The sequence below is a fragment of the Setaria italica genome, chromosome VIII, assembly GCF_000263155.2.
Source record: "Setaria italica strain Yugu1 chromosome VIII, Setaria_italica_v2.0, whole genome shotgun sequence".
Lineage (NCBI taxonomy): Eukaryota > Viridiplantae > Streptophyta > Magnoliopsida > Poales > Poaceae > Setaria > Setaria italica.
The window spans coordinates 16,062,834-16,081,128 of record NC_028457.1 but is presented as its reverse complement, the minus strand read 5'-3'; the positions used below and the strand labels follow the sequence as shown (position 1 = coordinate 16,081,128).

General features: G+C 47.6%; 1 protein-coding gene across 1 annotated transcript; it reads right to left on the bottom strand.

Moving 5' to 3' along the window:
* Window positions 1-287: 287 nt before the first annotated feature.
* LOC101763479 (receptor protein kinase-like protein ZAR1) lies at window positions 288-15,984 on the bottom strand. Its single transcript, XM_004979133.4, has 2 exons — window positions 13,933-15,984; window positions 288-1,286 (listed from the first exon to the last, which is right to left on the bottom strand). The coding sequence occupies exons 1-2, from the start codon at window positions 15,509-15,511 to the stop codon at window positions 580-582; spliced, it is 2,286 nt and encodes a 761-aa protein (XP_004979190.1). The 5' UTR covers window positions 15,512-15,984; the 3' UTR covers window positions 288-579.
* Between the last annotated feature and the right edge of the window lie 2,311 nt (window positions 15,985-18,295).

Here is an 18,295-nt window from a genome sequence, read left to right as displayed (position 1 = left end):
TATACGAGCCCCCTCACCCCCCTCACGGCGACACCAAAATGCACCCCATCCCTCCGTGCCTCCTTCCCTCACGTTACATGGGTCCCATTCATCAGCATCCTCGTTCCTCTTTGCTAGCTGGTGCTCGTGATCGAGACCGCCTCCGCCATTCTTGACCACGGGAAGCTCGAATCGAGCTCATTCCGACGTGGCCAGACCCACCTCCATGCTCCACTCCTCTCTGCCATCAATTCCCACACGTTTCTAGCTCCTCTTTATCTTGCGGCAAATGGCTCTAATGCCATTAATTTTGCAAATGATTCCTGGTATTCGAGTTTATGAAGCCAAATCGTGGGCACAAATAAGGTCACAAGTCAGAATTCGTGTAGCCAACTATGAAGTACGTACTAGTGCACAAAACTGATGATGCCAAAGTAAATAAGCTCCCGTGCTATATATTTCTACAAATCATTATTGCCTCAAAGGGGAGAAAACGAAAAATAAAAAATGAGAAGAACAATAACGATATGCATAATTACGGGGGGGAAATGTAGAACTCCAGCACCATTTTTGACCCAGCAGTGACGAACTGACGACAAGTCACGCCCCGATCTTGTCGAGGCTGTCGGAGACGGCCTTCATCCTTGGCCGGCGCTCCGGGTCCGCCTCGACGCACCCGAGCGCGACGTGGAACGCCGCGATCACCTCCTTCCGCGCGCCGGCGTCCCGCAGCACGGCTTCGTCGGCCAGCTCCGACAGCGGCCGCGCCTCCTCGAACCCCCGCCGCACCCACCTCTCGAGCTCCGGGGCCTCCTGCTGCTCGCCGCCGTGCCCCGGCAAGAAGGACGCCGACGACGACGACGACGCGGACGGCGAGCCGTGCTCGGGCGCCTTCCCCGTGAGCAACTCGAGAATCACGACGCCGAACGAGTACACGTCGGACTTCTGGCTCGGCGGCCGCGCGCCCGGCCCCGCCGGCGCGCGTGCCTCGGGGGCGCGGTACGCCGCGCCGGACCTGTCCGCCGCCAGGGCGGCGGGCCTGGCGTAGGGCAGCGCGCCGCCCATGATGCCGCCGGAGCCCGCGACGGAGTAGACGTCGGTGCAGCCGGCGATGGTGAGGAGGCGCGCGAGCCCGAAGTCGGCGACGAGCGCGTTGTAGTCGGCGTCGAGCAGGATGTTGGAGGGCTTGACCTCGCCGTGGACGAACCGGCGCGGGCTGCACTCGTGGAGGTGCGCCAGCCCGCGCGCCGCGCCCTTGGCGATCCGCAGCCGCAGTGACCATGACAGGCTTGGCTGCCCGGACCGGCCTGCACAGACCATGCGTGACAGTGGTTAGTGGATTGGAGCTCTTTCTGTTTTCTTTCTTTTTTGATTGATGATGAAAAAATTATAGTAGTTGAGTGCGTATGGGATAAAATAGATCATTCTGAATTTCTGATGGTTATAAAATTATTAATTAACAATTCATGATCATGAACATGTTGCTGTGTCCTTGAAATTCCATCAAATTAATACGGACGAACATTTACGTACCTTATTAGAATCCAAATGAAACGGATTAATTTAAGTGTCTCAGAACCCAAATAAAATATGAAGAAATGTCATTGGGCGCATGATAATAGCCTGGTTAACAGAAATCACATGGAAAAGTACAAAGGGAAGTGATTCCCAATTTAGAGTGTGCAACTTTTGAGTTCTTTTGTTCTTATTTTGGCGGCTCTGTTCGTTTCAGCTTATCAGTCGGCTTATCAGCCACCGAATAATATTTTTCTCTCACAACAAATCAGCCGTTTCAGCTTTTCAACCGGCTTATAAGTCCAGCCGAACAGACCTATATAATCTAAGGTTCTTCCTTCAAACACCCAGGAGTGCCAGGTATCGTTAGCTACCGTAAGTGAGAAAAATTGAGTGTTCAGAGACTTTGTTTCTCCAATAAGAAAGTACCAACCGAGCAACTGTGAATAAGGTAACAAATAACAAGAAATTTCCTCAAAAAAAGTAACAATAACAAAATATCTCGCGCGCTCTGAGCCTCCGAGGAACAACATCTATCTCAACAAATGTACAGTAGGCCTGTATGTTGAAATATATGGGCTTGGCCCATTTATTTAATTCAACTAAAACAATTAAAAGCCCAATAACAAATGCTAGGGAGATATGTGTTTAGTCCCACATGGGTATTTTAGGAAGATCTCAATGGACTTAAAAGGTGGACTCTTTGTACATCATTTGTGAAGTTGATGAAAGAGATTACGTTCCGCACGCGCGCGCTCATCTTGCTGAGGCCGTGTCGAGACGATCTTCTCCCTCTTCAGTTTTCTATGCGCTTTCTGCATCTCCATCGCTAGCACCGTGTGCACAGGACTGGTGAGAGCAGAGCCTCCGGAACCTCGCTTGCTACTAAGATCCTGCTCGAGATACGCAGGCGATAAGGTTTTTAGGGAGCGTTGAACGCGACTGCTCGCTCCCGGTTCGGCTACTTCATCTACATCCTGGTGGTCGCTCGCTGCTGTTCGACTACTTCGTCTACTTCCCGAAGGCCATTCGTGGGACTGCACTGCATCGACTCCTCACGGCATCAAATTTGTACAACTACATTGACTGAGGGCATTCCACGATTCATATAACTAATCCAGATGGTAATGGCGCATCCGGTGCCTCCGCCACTGGCCCCGTCCCAGGGTACATCCTGAATCTCCTTTGGTTATGTTTGTTCTTATTGATTAGAAGATTAAACTTGGACACTGGCACATATTATTCTATCACCGAGTCACTCAACATATTCATGATAATATTTTACGTGTTTAATTTTGGAATTAAAATGTACCGAAATATGCCTAGATTTGTAACAATCCAAAAACCTTATAATGTTGATAAGCTTTCGATATCTAGCTTTGCTACGTCAATTAAACCAAATGTGTTTGATGGTTCCAACTACAAGCGTGGGCATGAGAGACTTACGTTATGGTTGACGGCCATGAACGTTATGCTTGTCGCAGACGGAAAGCCCGAGGGCACTACCTCAGAGGATGGGAGTGCCTTCGACTGTGCTGATAGCTTTTTTCGTGGTGCCATCATAAGTGTTCTAGCTGAAAACATTGTTGACACGTACCTCTCGCTGCCAAATGGCAAAGTAATGTGGGATACTCTTGAGGCTAAGTATGGAGTTTCTGATGCTAGTAGTGAGTTGTATGTCATGGGGCAGTTCCTTGACTACAAGATGGTTGAAGACCGTCCTGTAGTAGAACAAACCCATGAGGTTCAGGCGCTAGCAAAAGATCTTAAAGACTGCAGCAAAGAGGCTCCATGTGTGTTACCCGACAAGTTTGTGGTCGGAGCTATTATCTCTAAGCTGCCATCTTCTTGAAGGGATTTTGCTACTTCTCTAAAACACAATAGGCAAGAGTTCAGCATCACTGATCTCATTGGGACTCTTGATGTTGAAGAGAAGGCAAGAGCAAAAGACACACGAGGGAAAGGAATTGTTGGAGCTTCAAGCACCAAATTTGTTTAGAAGAACAATTCCAATCCACAAAGGAAGAGGAAGAAGCCACCGCAGAACCAAGCGAAGACTAAACAGACAACTGCACCGGCTAAGAGTTTGCTTTGTGTGTGAGAGTCCGAATCACTTTGCTTCACAGTGTCCAAATCACAAAGGCAGGAAGTCTACCAACATGGTTATAAGCGAGTCTGGAGGAACATCGGGGTATGATAATTTATTAACTATAGTTCTTTCATTATGTTACTCACCCGAGTGGTGGATTGACACCAGGACTAATATCTATGTGTGTGCTGATATCTCCTTGTTCTCTTCTTACCAGGTTAGAGGGACTGGCTCCTTGTTAATGGGAAACAGATCACATGCGCGTGTTCTTGGTGCTGGTATGGTCAATCTGAAGCTTACTTCAGGAAACATCGTGCAATTGAAGAACGTGCAGCATGTCCCCACTATCAAGAAGAATCTAGTTAGCGGATCTCTACTATGTAGGGATGGTTTTAAATTAGTCTTTGAGTCCAAATGCATTCTGTCCAAATTTGGTATTTTCATTGCAAAAGGTTATGATAGAGGAGGCTTATTCTGCTTTTCTTTGTCTGATGATTGTAACAAAGTTATGAACAACATTGTTAATATTGATGAATCAAATGTTTGGCATTCGAGACTTTGTCACATTAATTTTGGTTGTATGACGCGCTTAGCTAATTTGAGTTTAATTCCAAAATTTACCTCTGTCAAAAATTCTAAATGTCATATTTGTGTTGAATCAAAATAAACTCGCAAGCCTCACAAGGCTGTGGAGGCGAGGAACTTGTCACCTTTAGAATTAATTCATTCCGATCTGTGTGAAATGAATGGCGTGTTGACAAAAGGTAGTAAAAAATATTTCATGACTTTGATAGGCAACTGCACTAGATTTTGTTACATCTATTTGTTGAAGTCAAAAGATGAAGCATTGCATTACTTTAAAATCTATAAAGCTGAAGTAGAAAATCAACTTGAGAGAAAGATCAAATGAATTAGGTCGGATCGTGGTGGCGAGTATTTCTCAAATTTTTTTACTTTATTCTGCAGGGAACATGGTATTATTCATGAGAGAACACCTCCCTATTCACCTCAGTCAAATGGGGTTGCCAAAAGAAAGAACCGCACTCTAACTAATTTAGTTAACGCTATGTTAGATACAGCTGGACTTTCCAAGAAATGGTGGGGTGAGGCTATATTGACTGCTTGTCATGTCCTAAATCGTGTTCCTACAAAGAATAAACAAATACCATTCGAGGAATGGGAGAAGAAGGGCTAACACTTTCTTACTTACGTACTTGGGGTTGTTTGGCAAAGGTTAGTGTGCCGATAACTAAGAAACGTAAGCTTGGACCTAAAACTGTGGATTGTGTCTTTCTAGGTTATGCTATTCACAGTGTTGGTTATAGATTTTTGTAGTAAAATCTGAAGTACCTGACTTACATGTTGGTATAATAATGGAGTCCAGAGATGCTATATTTTTTGAGAATATTTTTCTTATGAGAGATAAGACAAGTTCATCTAACGATGTGATAGAACACAGTGAGCCTACACTTGTGGAAAATCTTGAGGAGGATAATAATGAAGCTCCCAGAAAGAGCAAGATACAAAGGACTGAAAAGTCTTTTGATGATGATTTCATTGTATACCTCGTGGATGACACCCCTAAAACCATTGAAGAGGCATACTCATCTCCCAATGCTAACTATTGGAAGGAAGAAGTAAGGAGTGAAATGGATTCTATTATGTCTAATGGAACTTGGGAAGTCGTTGAACGTCCTTATGGATGCAAACCCGTAGGATGCACGTGAATGTTCAAGAAGAAGCTTAGGCCTGATGGTATTATTGAAAAGTATAAGACGAGGCTTGTGGCTAAGGGTTATACTCAAATAGAAGGAGAAGACTTCTTTGATACTTATTCACCCGTTGCTCGATTGACCACAATTTGAGTGTTACTTTCCTTAGCAACCTCTTATGGTCTTCTTGTTTATCAAATGAATGTTAAGACAACTTTCCTAAATGGAGAGTTGGAGGAGGAGATCTATATGGATCAGCTAGAAGGGTTTGTAGCAAAATGTCAAGAAGAAATGGTGTGTAAGTTGTTAAAATCTTTGTATGGCCTCAAGAAAGCTCCTAAGAAATGGCATGAGAAGTTTGATAAAACTCTTACGTCTGCTGGCTTTGTTGAGAATGAAGTTGACAAGTGTGTGTACTATCATTTTGGTGGGGGTGAAGGAGTGATACTGTGCTTGTATGTCGATGACATACTGATTTTTGGGACAAGTCTTAATGTGATTAAGGAAGTCAAGGATTTTTTATCTCAAAACTTTGAGATGAAAGATTTGGGAGAGGCTAATGTTATCCTTAATATAAAACTAGTAAGAGAAGGTGATGGTGGGGTTACACTCTTGCAATCCCATTATGTGGAAAAGATTCTAAGTCGCTTTGGTTATAGTGACTGCAAATTTGTTTCAACACCTTATGATGCTAGTGTAATTTTAAAGAAAAGTAAAAGGATAATGAGAGATTAGCTGAGATACTCTCAAATTATTGGTTCGCTTATGTACTTGGCTAGTGCTACAAGGCCTGACATCTCGTTTGCTATGACCAAACTAAGCCAGTTTGTTTCGAATCCGGGAGATGATCATTGGCATGCTCTAGAGAGAGTGATGCACTATCTAAAAGGCACTGTGGACTACGGGATTCACTATACTGGTCACCCAAGGATACTAGAGGGGTATAGTGATTCAAATTGAATCTCTGATGCTGATGAGATAAAAGCCATAAGTGGATATGTATTCACACTTGGAGGTGGTGCTGTTTCCTGGAAGTCTTGCAAGCAAACCATCTTAACGAGGTCAACAATAGAAGAAGAACTCTGTTGAGGCTAAGTGGCTTTGTGAATTCCTAATGGTCTTGCCGATAGTTGAAAAACTGATACTGGCAATTCTAATCAACTGTGACAATCAAATTGTGATCGTCAAGTGAACAGTTCAAAGGATAACATGAAGTTATCAAGGCATGTCAAGAGGCGGTTGAAATCTGTCAGAAAATTGAGAAACTCCGGAGTTATAGCTTTGGACTATGTTCAAACTGCTAACAATCTGGCAGATCAATTCACAAAGGGTCTTTCACGAAATATGATAGACAATGCATCTATGGAATTGGGCTTGAGACCCACGTGAGTTATTCTATAGTGGTAACCTATTCTATGTGATCGGATATCCCATGAAGTAGAATGGTTTTTTGACTGAGAGAAGAGAACCTTTGAATAGGATCATTCCAGTGAAAGGTGCATTTCTCTTCAATCCTGTATGGCAGGTTGGTTTATACCTTAATGTGTTCCAAGTGGCCTCTTTGAAACAAGGGAGTTGTTTCTTTGAAGCAAAGATGTTGTCCTACAGAACATCTTTTTAGGAATACACCTATATGAGTCTGACTACTGGTCATAGTCTATGAGATGTGGGTGATCTCTAGAAACTCATGAAAGGCCTGGAGTATAATTTATAAGCTCCAAACCGCGGGGATGCTTTCGCAGCCTAATATCAGTGAAGGGTTTTGGTCAAACTTGTTTGCACAAGACTGTCAATTCAAGGCATAGTCCATTGAATAGTTGTGAATAAGTGTAGCATTAGCTCTAGATGGAAGTTCAACTTAACAGTCTCCTTTAAATACTGGTATATCAAAGATTACACTAGATCTAAGAGCATTTCTAGTGTGGCTTGAAATTCTTGGTGGGGATTGTTGGAATATATGGGCTTGGCCCATTTATTTATTTCAACTAAAAGAATTAAAAGCTCACTAATAAATGCTAGAGAGCTATGTGTTTAGTCCCACATGGGTATTTCAGGAGGCTCTCAATCGACTTAAAAGATGAACTCTTTGTACACCGTTTGTGAAGTTGATAAAAGAGATTGGCATGCAACACGCGCGCGTGCTCGTTCGCCGGGTCGGGCGTGGGCTGGCGGCGTGGGCGTGGGCGAGTCGTGTCGAGACGAGATGAGCGATGCGACGGATTGATTGCCATTGATGTGTTGTGCTGACTGCTATTCCTAGAGATACACCAACAGGTATTCCTTTCAAGGCCGTTCGACTATTTCGACTACTTTCCGAAGGCCGTTCGTGGGACTACACTGCATCGACTCTTCACGGCATCGAATTTGTACGACTACATCGACTGAGGCCATTCCACGGTTAGTATGACTAATTCAGATGGTAACGGCGCAATCCGGTGCCTCCGGTACTGGTCCCACCCCAGCTTACATCCTGAATCTCCTTTGGTTATGTTTGTTCTTATTTGAAGATTAAACTTGAACACTGGTACATATTATTCTGTTATCGAGTCACTCAATATATTATCATGATAATATTTTACATGTTTAATTTTAAAATTAAAATATGCCTAAATTTCTAACACTGTAGTGCCACGACGTGTGGCTCAAAACAGTTAAAGCGTTGGGTGGAAAACTTTTATGCCCTAAAAAAAGCTCAGGCCACATGCTTTGCACTAATGAACACTCCAACTACTGTGATGGATCGATTTAAGGCAGTGTTAGCTGGAGATGATTGGGGTGGGAACAAAAGTAGGTACTTCATCACTACGGCCATGAATACGAACACGTGGCGACCACAATATTAACTCGCAAACTACAGCAACAGTATAGCAGCACGTGCATGTATATGCATCTAAGCATCTTGTTGTTTATCAAGCAGCATGCATGGTAATCCTATGGACTCCCTGCAAATAGAAGGATCCCAGTAAAACCATGCACGGTCAGAGACCTAATCAGTAGGGACTCTTCCGTGTTGTACCACACGCCGGGCAGAAAGCTGCTCCTTGATGCCGAGGCTGCCCTGTCTCCCCACAAGGGCAGGAAGCACCCTGCCTCCGATCATTGTAGAACTGTCGTGTTTCTCACAGGCATAAAGCTTCTAACTGCACGGACATGACATGATCACTTTTTACAAGCAAGTACTACTGGGGTACTACAATGTGGTGCTCAAAGACGGTCTTTTTTTCTCCCCTAGAGGGTTAACGTACCTAAGCTTTAGCCTTAGAGACATGCACGTCCCTTTTGTCAAAAAGGTTGACGTATACTGATTACCGGCTGAGCACCGTGAGAAAAGCAGCGACGAGCTTCTTCCCTCTTTCTTTATGATAAGTTTATTACGTGATTTATCTACTCACAACTCTTATCAAATGAACACTGTTCTTGTTCATCGCCGCCACTCCTCAGGCACTGCTTTTCCCTCCGGGAACCTTTTGTTTGCTCCCATCACCACTTTTTGGAGGCTCCGGCCCGAGGATTTTTTTATTTTAACCTATTTAATCCAAAATTTTATCAATAACTCCTCCCAATCTATATTTCCAAGCCAAACTCTATGGCGCGACTAATAATTGAATTACATTGCATGCAACGGTGTGACCAATATACCATGATAGCATAAACAAAAATCGAGTATAATGTGGAGCTGACGTGGCGAGCTAGTGACGCCAAACCATTTTGGCAGTCACGCTATACAAGATGCCGTGACCAGCTCTTTGAGCTGCTAGCTGCCTGCCTGTACTCTTAAGTGCATAAAAATACATATCACTTTGCCTATTTCGTTCCCTCATTTTAATTAGCTAATAACTTTTTAAAATCGCTAAACTCGACAAGTATATAATCGCTAAACTCGACAAGTATATTCTATAGAGTGCATACGTTCCATTTTCAGTGTTTGCACTCCAAAATATGGTGTGGAAATTTGGAAATCCAATTTCTAAATAGGCTAAGTGTTATTAGTTGTACCTATAGAGATCAAAACCAAGCGACGGAAACTTTGATTCAGTTATCTGTCCATGCTCCAAGGCTCTAATACACGTCATTTGTAGACATCTCACGGTGTTTGTTTGGTTTTTTCTTTTATCTTTTTGGGGGATTATTTTGTGTTCTTAACTTGGAAGGAAATCATATTTATTACTTGTAAATCGTAATTAAGAGTTAAAGTGGATTAAGTTGGTACGAATAATCTTTCTGAATTTTGATTCATTAGTGTGAATCATACATGTATTTGAATGGTTGTTGTTGGTTCGTACTGGGAAACATAATTTATGTGGCCAAGCTTGACCGAGCCAAGCCAAAACTAGCTTTTTTTTCCTCATTTTGTTAACGAGCCGAATGGAGCTAGCTCGTTTACACAACAAGCCGCATTGAGTTGAGCTGAGCCGGCCCGTTAACCAACTCCATGTCTAGACGCATGCTGCACATACGCATTTGTCAAGCAAACATCGTCCAAGCTCTCGCTATCTTTCTAAGGTGACGGCTACAGTTTAGGTAGCAGATTGGATTCCTTGAGCTCGAGTGCGTGAGAGGCTTACAACGGGGTGCTCCTAAGCTTGTATTGTGTTGTGTGTGTGTGTCCGTGGCGGCTGCCCATCCATCAACCCCTGTCGTGGTGGAAAGGGCATGCGACATGCGCCCCTTCACGCATGAGAGTTGGCATGCTACCGCTCGGTCAATGGCGGGCGCCATGCGGTTGGGGCTGCCCTTCCCGACCTCCCGCCAAGAGGTCAGGTAGCATTCTCTAGCCGGTGCACATACCAGGACCCCTTGTGGCCCGCTTCCTAGACGTGGTTTGGTGTTGGGGTGGGCGAGACTGTACCGCCCAACCCTTGACGCGGACGCGTCGGTGGGTAGGTGCGCAGGGTCATGCTCATAGCGCGTCATACCGGTCATGATGGCTCCCCTCCTCGAGGCCGCGTGGGATCGGTCCTTTGGGTGAGGCGTCGGAGGGAGGTCCACCGAGGGAGGTCGGAGGGGTGCCACGTGTCCCATCCATCCCTGAGGTCGGAGAGCAGGCCCTCGGGAGTCGCTCCCCTAGGGGTACCCGTGGCTCAGGTACCCGTCACAATGACATGCGGGTCCCACCTCCATTGTTTATGGAAGATGTAGGTTAAATTCTTGCGTGAGCACTAAGATATTAAGACCCCTTCTAAAAATCTTCATAATTACATGCGTTAGTTTATCTGAATCAGTAGCTCTCTCAATCACCAGCTATAAAAACATTAACTCGAAATAATATCATAGCAACAATTTACTATGACATGACGATGACGCTATTGTCACGGAGTCTCCGCAAAATAAAGCCACCAATAACTCCTATGTTCCACCCATATTATATCTACAGTAGCTCCATATTGTATATGGATGACAACAACCAACACAGTTTAATCAGAGGATATGTGCCAATCTTATTTCTTGTCTTCTTTTGTTTCACGAAGTAAGCTCACGATTAAAATCTTTAGTATCAGTAAACTCCTTCCTAAGACCCCTCAATTTTAGTTAGAACTGGAGTTCATCTGTTCAATAACACTTAACCTATTTTGAAATTAGATTTTTCATTTTTTACACCATGTTTTAGAGTGAAAACACGTAAAATGGAACATGTACACTATATATTATACTTGCCAAGTTTAAAGAATTTAAAAGGTCATTGGCTAGTTAAAACAGAGAACCGAATAAGGCTAAATAAATTGAAATTTTGTGCACTTGAACAAGCCAGCAACCTCGCTGTTGCTTGTCACGCTGGAATGCACGGCATGGCTAGCGCCCCCTCACTTGGACACGTACGCGCCACGTGGAAATCAATTTTGTGTTACATTTTAGTATAGATTGGGAGGGGTTAGTTATAAAATTTTAGATTAAAAGGGGTTAAAACTAAAAAAATCCAAGAGTCCAGACCTGCCTCCGCGACTGCAAGATGATTGCTTCCGGGCCATGGCCCTACACCAATACAGTAGTGAGCCCAAAAGGAGTCGGCACAGACACAGCTGCCTTTCGGCTTCCCCTGTTCCTGGGTCAGCCGGTGGACGGACAAGACCACCTTTACCCCAGTTCCGTTCGGTCCTGGAGCCCTTAATTCTGGGTGTTTTGTTCCTATCAATGCCTAGAAACTGCAGTTACCCACAGCATGCTAAATGGCCATTTTCCCTGAAGTGTTAGCATGATCCGCCGACCAAAGCCTGGCCGAATTCATTCAGCGAACCAGCAGGAACAGGATGGAGACAGGGACACTGCCGGCTGAGCCAGGGCAGAGAGGACAGAGTGAGTGAGCGACCAGTGGACCATCGGCGCTGCATGCAGCGGGTTGGACGCGAGCCAGCGCGTCAGCGCCCAAACATTTGCGGGTATGGGAAGGGAGGGAGGGAGGGCTCGCCGTGGTCCACCGCATGGACGCTCCCGGCTGGCCGGTTTGGATGCTTTCAGCGGAGTCTCGCGGCGGTACCAGCACCGGATGAAGACCTATCCGTGTGCGTGGCTCTCGTGACGACCTTGTTGCTGCAGGTGGCCGGTCAATATATGAGAGAGAGCAGCTGGGCTTGTAGCCCGGTGGTAGCTCTCCAAGGGTGGAGGCTCACCGGCGGGGCTTCGAAACCCCGTCCTGCACTTGGCCTCCGAGAAGGCCGTGCAAGGGTGCGCTATTAAGAGAGAGAGCACTTGACGGATGCCAGTGGTATCTCAAACCTTCGATCAAAGCCAACTGGGAGGATGTACTAATCCATTGTTCAAGGGAGCATAGTGTTAAGTATGTAACACCCAGTGCTAGCAGCATGGAAAAGCAGCTTCGAAAAGTGTTGGTAGCTCATAAAAATGGAGAACTATTGCTCAACCAAATATAATTGTGCACGCGTGTAAGCTGCTTTCCCCTCTCATGCTCTCACAGTCTCACTAATCTCCTCTGCCTTTTCCTCCCTACCTTTTCCCGCGCACCAGAACTTTTCCAAGAGGCTCTAGAGTCTAAACCAGGCCGGCAAGATTTTTTTTTTATGAAACCAGGCCGGCAAGATTGTAGACCAGGCCTACATCTGCTTGATTTCTGGCCGAAAGGAACGAGGGCAGCTGCTTTTTTTTTGGCTTCCCCAGTTCCCCTGTTTCTTGGTCAGTCGAAGGACGTACATCCCTTTGGCTGTTTTGCACGTTTTTTACAGTATATCTAGAAAACTGCAGTTAACCAGGCCATTACCCATACTCCATATCGATCGAGTCTATATGGTCCCCAATTTTCTGCGTCCCCTATTCACATTAAAACGGAGCACCATTCTCAGGGATAGGAACAGAATGGCGACACCGACTCTTACTTGGCGATGCCCAAATCCCAAACATTAGCAGAGGCTCGAGCACCGTGGTCCATAACCACTCCCGCCTGTTTTGGAAGCTTTAATTTTAACATAACGCCATGGCTCTGTCCCTCGCTCGACCCCATGTCTATTTGTTTCGCACTGCTGACAGGTGACCTCCCAAGTCCCACACCGTCGACTATTTGGTTGGCACCGGCGCAATATTTGTTTGTTACCCGTTCTAGCGTTGCACCGCTCTCAATCTCTGCTGCCATACTTCCAACCCATGCTACGCGTGAGATCAACCAGTGCCATCTGCCATGTGCAATGATGTGCTTCTTTCGCCTCTTGGCATTCCCACTCCCAACAAAAAAGACCTATCGAGGTTTTTTTTTAGAAATAGGAGGGTTGCCTCCTACTAATTATATTTATATTTAAGAGGACAAGAGATCAAAAAGACAATAGGTGTTCTCCTATCTTGTGTTGGTTCCATAGTTAGTCGAAATCATGACTCTATAAGCTCCGATTTTACAACTTCAGGATCATGATTAAAGGTCTTTGTTCTATGATTCTACTTGATAGAATGCATCTTCTACTGTTCTATTCCCTCCGTACTAAATTATAGATCGTTTTGACTTTTCTAAATGTATAGTTTTTGTTATTCATCTAGATATATGTAAATACGTGACAAAAGCTAATGTATTAAAAAAATAATCAAAACGACCTATAATTTGAAATGGAGGGAGTACAATTTATATTGAAGATTTCGTATAATTACAATCTTATTTAAAGAGCATCGATTTAGAATCTACAATTTTAATATTGTTAGTTTGGTTCATGGGCCTACTTTGTTCGACGAATTAAGTCATCAATATATGTAGTTTCTCTTGGCTTCACCCAAAAAAAGGTCCAAGGTGGCAAAAGGTATGATGAATAAAACTAGGTAGCATGGGACCATTGTGACGGAAATCATGGATTCACGTGTTCTTCCAATAACCGTCGTTCACCATTGTAAGTTGGGGCCGGGCCTTTGCTAGCTTCGAGTGAAATTGTCCGGTTCCTAACAGGAGATGAGTAGATGACCACGTCCTCCACCCACGGCCATGGATTTGTCTCCATCGATCGTAATGGAGAAGCCAAATATGTACAGCCACGCTTCCATTTGTTCGCGTCTGCCGCGAGCTGCCGACGTTCTAGGCAGGACCCCAAGCCGACGTGGCTTGCCCATCCGTGCCACTGACAGGTGGGCCCGACGGCCCGACGAGCGCAAGGAAACAGAGGGGGTTTCAAAGCAGAACAACCGGGATGAAGGCGAGAGGGCAGGGGCACTCACCGCGCAGCGCCGCGGCGAGGTTGCCGTTGTTGACGAAATCGGTGACGACGAGCTTCTCGTCAGCGGACCAGTAGTATGCGCGCAGGCGCACGACGTTGGGGTGGCGCACCCGCCCGACGGCGCCGGCCTCCGCTGCGAACTCCCGGTACCGCTCCGGTGCGGCGGCGCCGCCGCCGAGCCGGCGCACGGCCACGGGCGTCGTCCCGTTACCCACCACCACCTTGTACACGATCCCCTTCCCGCCCTTCCCCAGCACGTACGCCGAGGAGCGGAGCAGCTCGTCCAGCTCCATCTTGAACCCCTTGTCGATCGCCACCAGCTCGCCGCCGACGTCCCCTGCTCCGGAGTTACCGCCGCCGCCGCTGCACTTGCCGTCTCCGCCGCCGTCGTCGTCGGAGCAGTCCGAGGACGAGTCCGTGCACGCGTCGGCACGCATGCACGGGCACGGGCATTGGCCGCGCCCTTCCTCCTCGTCATCGCCGCCGCCGCCCTTGTCCTTGGCATTGTCTGCGGCTCGGCGCCGGTCGCGGACCTTCCAGTACACGTAGACCGCGACGACGCCGATGAGCGCGACGCCCGCCGCGTCGGCGACCGAGATGAGCACGATGAGGCTCGTCCTGATCGGCTGCCGGGCGCCTCCGGACGCTGCGGCCGAGGACGACGGGGCCGGCGGGGACAATGAGGACGAAGCCGACGGGGCCGCGGCGCGGCAGGGTACCTGGAGCGGGAAGCCGCAGAGCCCCGGGTTGTTGAGGAACGCGGTGGGGCCCTGGCTGGCGAGCGACCCCGACTGCGGGATCTCGCCGGAGAGGTTGTTGAAGCGGAGGTCGAGCGTGACGGTGGCCGGCAGCCGCCCGAGCTCCGCCGGCACCCCACCGGAGAGGTGGTTGCGTGACAGGTTCAGCGTGCCGGCGAGCGCGGGTAGCTTCCCGAGCTCCGCGGGGATGGCGCCGGAGAAGTTATTGCCCGACAAATCCAGCATCTGCAGCCCCGCCATCCCCGTCCACACCCCCGCCGGCACGCTCCCGGAGAACCCATTGTCGGCAAGGAGCAGCCGCTGCAGCTGCCCGCACCGCGCGAGCTCCGGCGGCAGCGCGCCGCCCAGCGTGTTCCGGGACAGGTCGAGGTTCTGCAGCCGCGGGAGCGCGCACAGCGCGGCGGCGGGGAGCGGGCCCGTGAGGCGGTTGTCGTAGAGGAAGAGGGAGCGGAGGGAGGTGGCGTTGGCGAGCGCGGGCGGTACGGCGCCCGAGAGCCGGTTACCGTGGAGGTTGAGGCGGCGGAGGAACGGGAGGGAGCCGAGCTCGGAGGGGAGGTGGCCGGACAGGTTCTTCGCCGCGACGGCCACGCCGACGACGCGCGGGCCGGAGGAGGAGGTGTTGGCGCAGGTCACGCCCACCCAGCGGCAGGGGTCGGCGTCGGCGTCGGACCAGGTGGAGAGCGTGGAGGACGGATCGTCCGTCACCGCCGACTTCAACGCCAGAAGAGCCAGCCCGTCCGCCGACAGCGCGTTCGCCGCCGGCGGCGGGAGCGCGAGGAGGAGGGGGAGGAGGATTCCGAGCAAGTGCGGTGAGCTCCTCATCTGTCTGAATCTGATTGCCCTTGGCCCCGTTCGCCTCTGCGATTGGTTGGTTCCGTGCTCTGCCCTGGCTGCGCTGCCGGTGCCAGGTAACCGTAGTGGCTTTCTGTGTGTCTAGAGAGGTGATGGCGGGAGTTAGTGAGTGAGGGAGGGTGGTGCAATGATAATCGTGTCACTACGTAGTGAGAGGGTGAGACCGGGGAAGAAGAACCCAGCATTTAAGGGTTTGAGCGGCATTATCGACAATCATGTGGACCGACCGGCATCAATTAAGCTAACACAGGAATGCTTGCTCGCGCCACCACTGTGCATCAATCACCGCACGCGTGCTGCTAGCGTCGCTGCATGATTGTTTTGTTTCCTTTCCCCCCCCTCGCGCCCCATGGCAGGTGGACCCCACAGGCCTCGGTCAGAGGCTGGGTTGGTGGTGGCTAGTGTGCAGGTGAAGGATGCTGGCGGTACTGCAGCTTGCCTAGCGATAGGCTTTCGTTCTCTAGAGGGCCAGGGGATTCATGCATGGCCGTGGCCAAGGTAGCGAGGTGGTGGTTAGAGCAGCTCCAGTGACCGAACCGAACACACCGGGGGCCTGTTGGCTCACGATAGGTCAAATTTTAGTCCATGTTACATCAAATGTATGATGTAAACATAAGTTAACTACAAAACTAACTGCACAGATGGAGGCTAATTCAGGAGACGAATCTATTAAGCCTAATTAGTCCATGATTTGATAATGTGGTGCACAGTAACCATTTGTTAATGATGAATTAATTATGCTTAATAGATTTGTCTCGCTAATTAGCTTAGGATTTCTGCAATTAATTTTATAATTAGATTATGTTTATTTTTTCTAATTAGCATCCGAACATTCGATTTGATAAGAGCTAAACTTTAATTCCAGTATCCAAACAGCTCTTGAGCATGCCACAGGCAAAAAAAAAAATCGATATTTGCAGACGGTTCGAACCAGCAGCGCCACTCTGATTAAAATATTCCACCAAGAGAACTGGACAGCTGGCGTCTCGCGCAGCCCATGCAGCTCAATCATCCTACAATTCCGATTTTTTTATTGTTTGCTCCCAGCCAGCAGTCGAATACAGCGCTGGAGCTCTCGAACCAAAGTCCACCAAAGCTATGTGTGTCAGTTTGGTTCGCTGTAGCACTGGAGCTGCTCTTACGAGTGTGATTGGCGGGGGAGGGGCCCGGGTCTGGTGGTTGCATGCGCGAGAAGGAAGACGGCATGCGGCGGCAGGGGAGACTGGGAAAGGGAGTGCGCCCGGTGGAGGGGAGTAGAAGGGACGCAAAGCTGAGGTGGAGCGTGAGCTGTGTGAGGAAAGTCTAGCGCGTGGTGTGCGCGCGAGAGGTGGCGGGAATGATGATGGGGCCAGCCGTTGCGGTTGCGAATCCCCTGCGCGTTCTGCATGCTGAGTGCCTTGTTTGGTGCCTGTTTTGCTGCCGCGTGCCGCCGGTGAAGACGTACGCTGCTGATCGGTTCCAGTCTCAAGCCAGAATATTGTGGGGAAGGATCGGAGGGCTTTGAGAAACTTGTTCAAATGAGTTTTTAAAACTCATTTAAATTATTTTCTGCACAGTTTCTTTAAAACATCCCTTATTTATCTAGATCCTAATAAGGCACGTCACAAAAAGAAAAAAAAAGAAGATAAGAAGCTAGTATAGCCGAAGAGGAATTTCGCCGGCCCCCATATCTTCGAAGCAACACCAAACATTCGTCGAGACACGGTTCAGTGCTACATGCTCCAGCATTGTGGCCTTTGTTTATTGTCGGCGCGCATTGATGACGAGTAAGAGCAACTTCCCTAAAATTATATATTGGGGGTTCTTTAAAAAAAATTCCCCAAAAAATATATCAATCCACAGCAGATCGCTAATAAATAGCCCCCAATATTTTAAAACAGGCCACGTCATCGTATTGGGCCCATCGGAAGGGACACGCGAGCGTGCGGGAATCAGGATTGGGGAGGAATGCCAACGCTAAAATATACGCGGTGGTAGGCTGTTTTTAGCGTTGCTAAAAAATTGGGGAAGGTTGGGTGGACTGTTGGAGTTTGTTTTTTCTCCTTTTTCGTAAAAAGATATTAAGGTAAGATTAGCAGCCTCTTGAAGTTGCTCTTCGCATCGACGATTCTTGTTTAGCCGAGGCAAGATACGAGGTAACAGTTTCGAGCTAGCGTAGCATCGCGTGTTACCCAAAAGGCCATATTCACCGCATGTACGGACACTTGATTTCTAAAGGAAATATGGGAATTCTGCTCCAGCAACGACTTGAGCGGAGGCTCGTGTACTTCAATAACGAAAGAAACTCCTGTTTCTTTTTTGTTTGTTTCTTCCTCTCGAGAAGACATGCCCACAAACGGCGTAAACAAGTTCAGAAGGAAGATGGATCGTTCATGCATTCAGAAAGGAGTAAAAAAACCGGGGAGTATGAACAAATACTCCAGTTTGCAGTGCCACCTCTGACCTGAAAACTTGCGGCGATTCTATCAGGCCAACATTAGTGCCACGTAGTTTTTCTTAAAGGCATGCTGTTACGAACCTCAGTTCTAGTGCATCCTCAAAAGAAAAAAAAAGGTCGGTTCCAGTGAAAAAGCAAAGAATCCATTTCAAAGTTTCTTGATTTTTTTTAAAAAATCGAAGTTTCTGTACAGATTTCTTTCAATTCCTGACAGCTTCGAATTTTCTTTACAAATTTGTCAAAGCCATCATTGTGAGTGCAGTTGCTTTCATCAACCAATATCCTTCACAAAATCAGATATGGCTACTCATGCACCA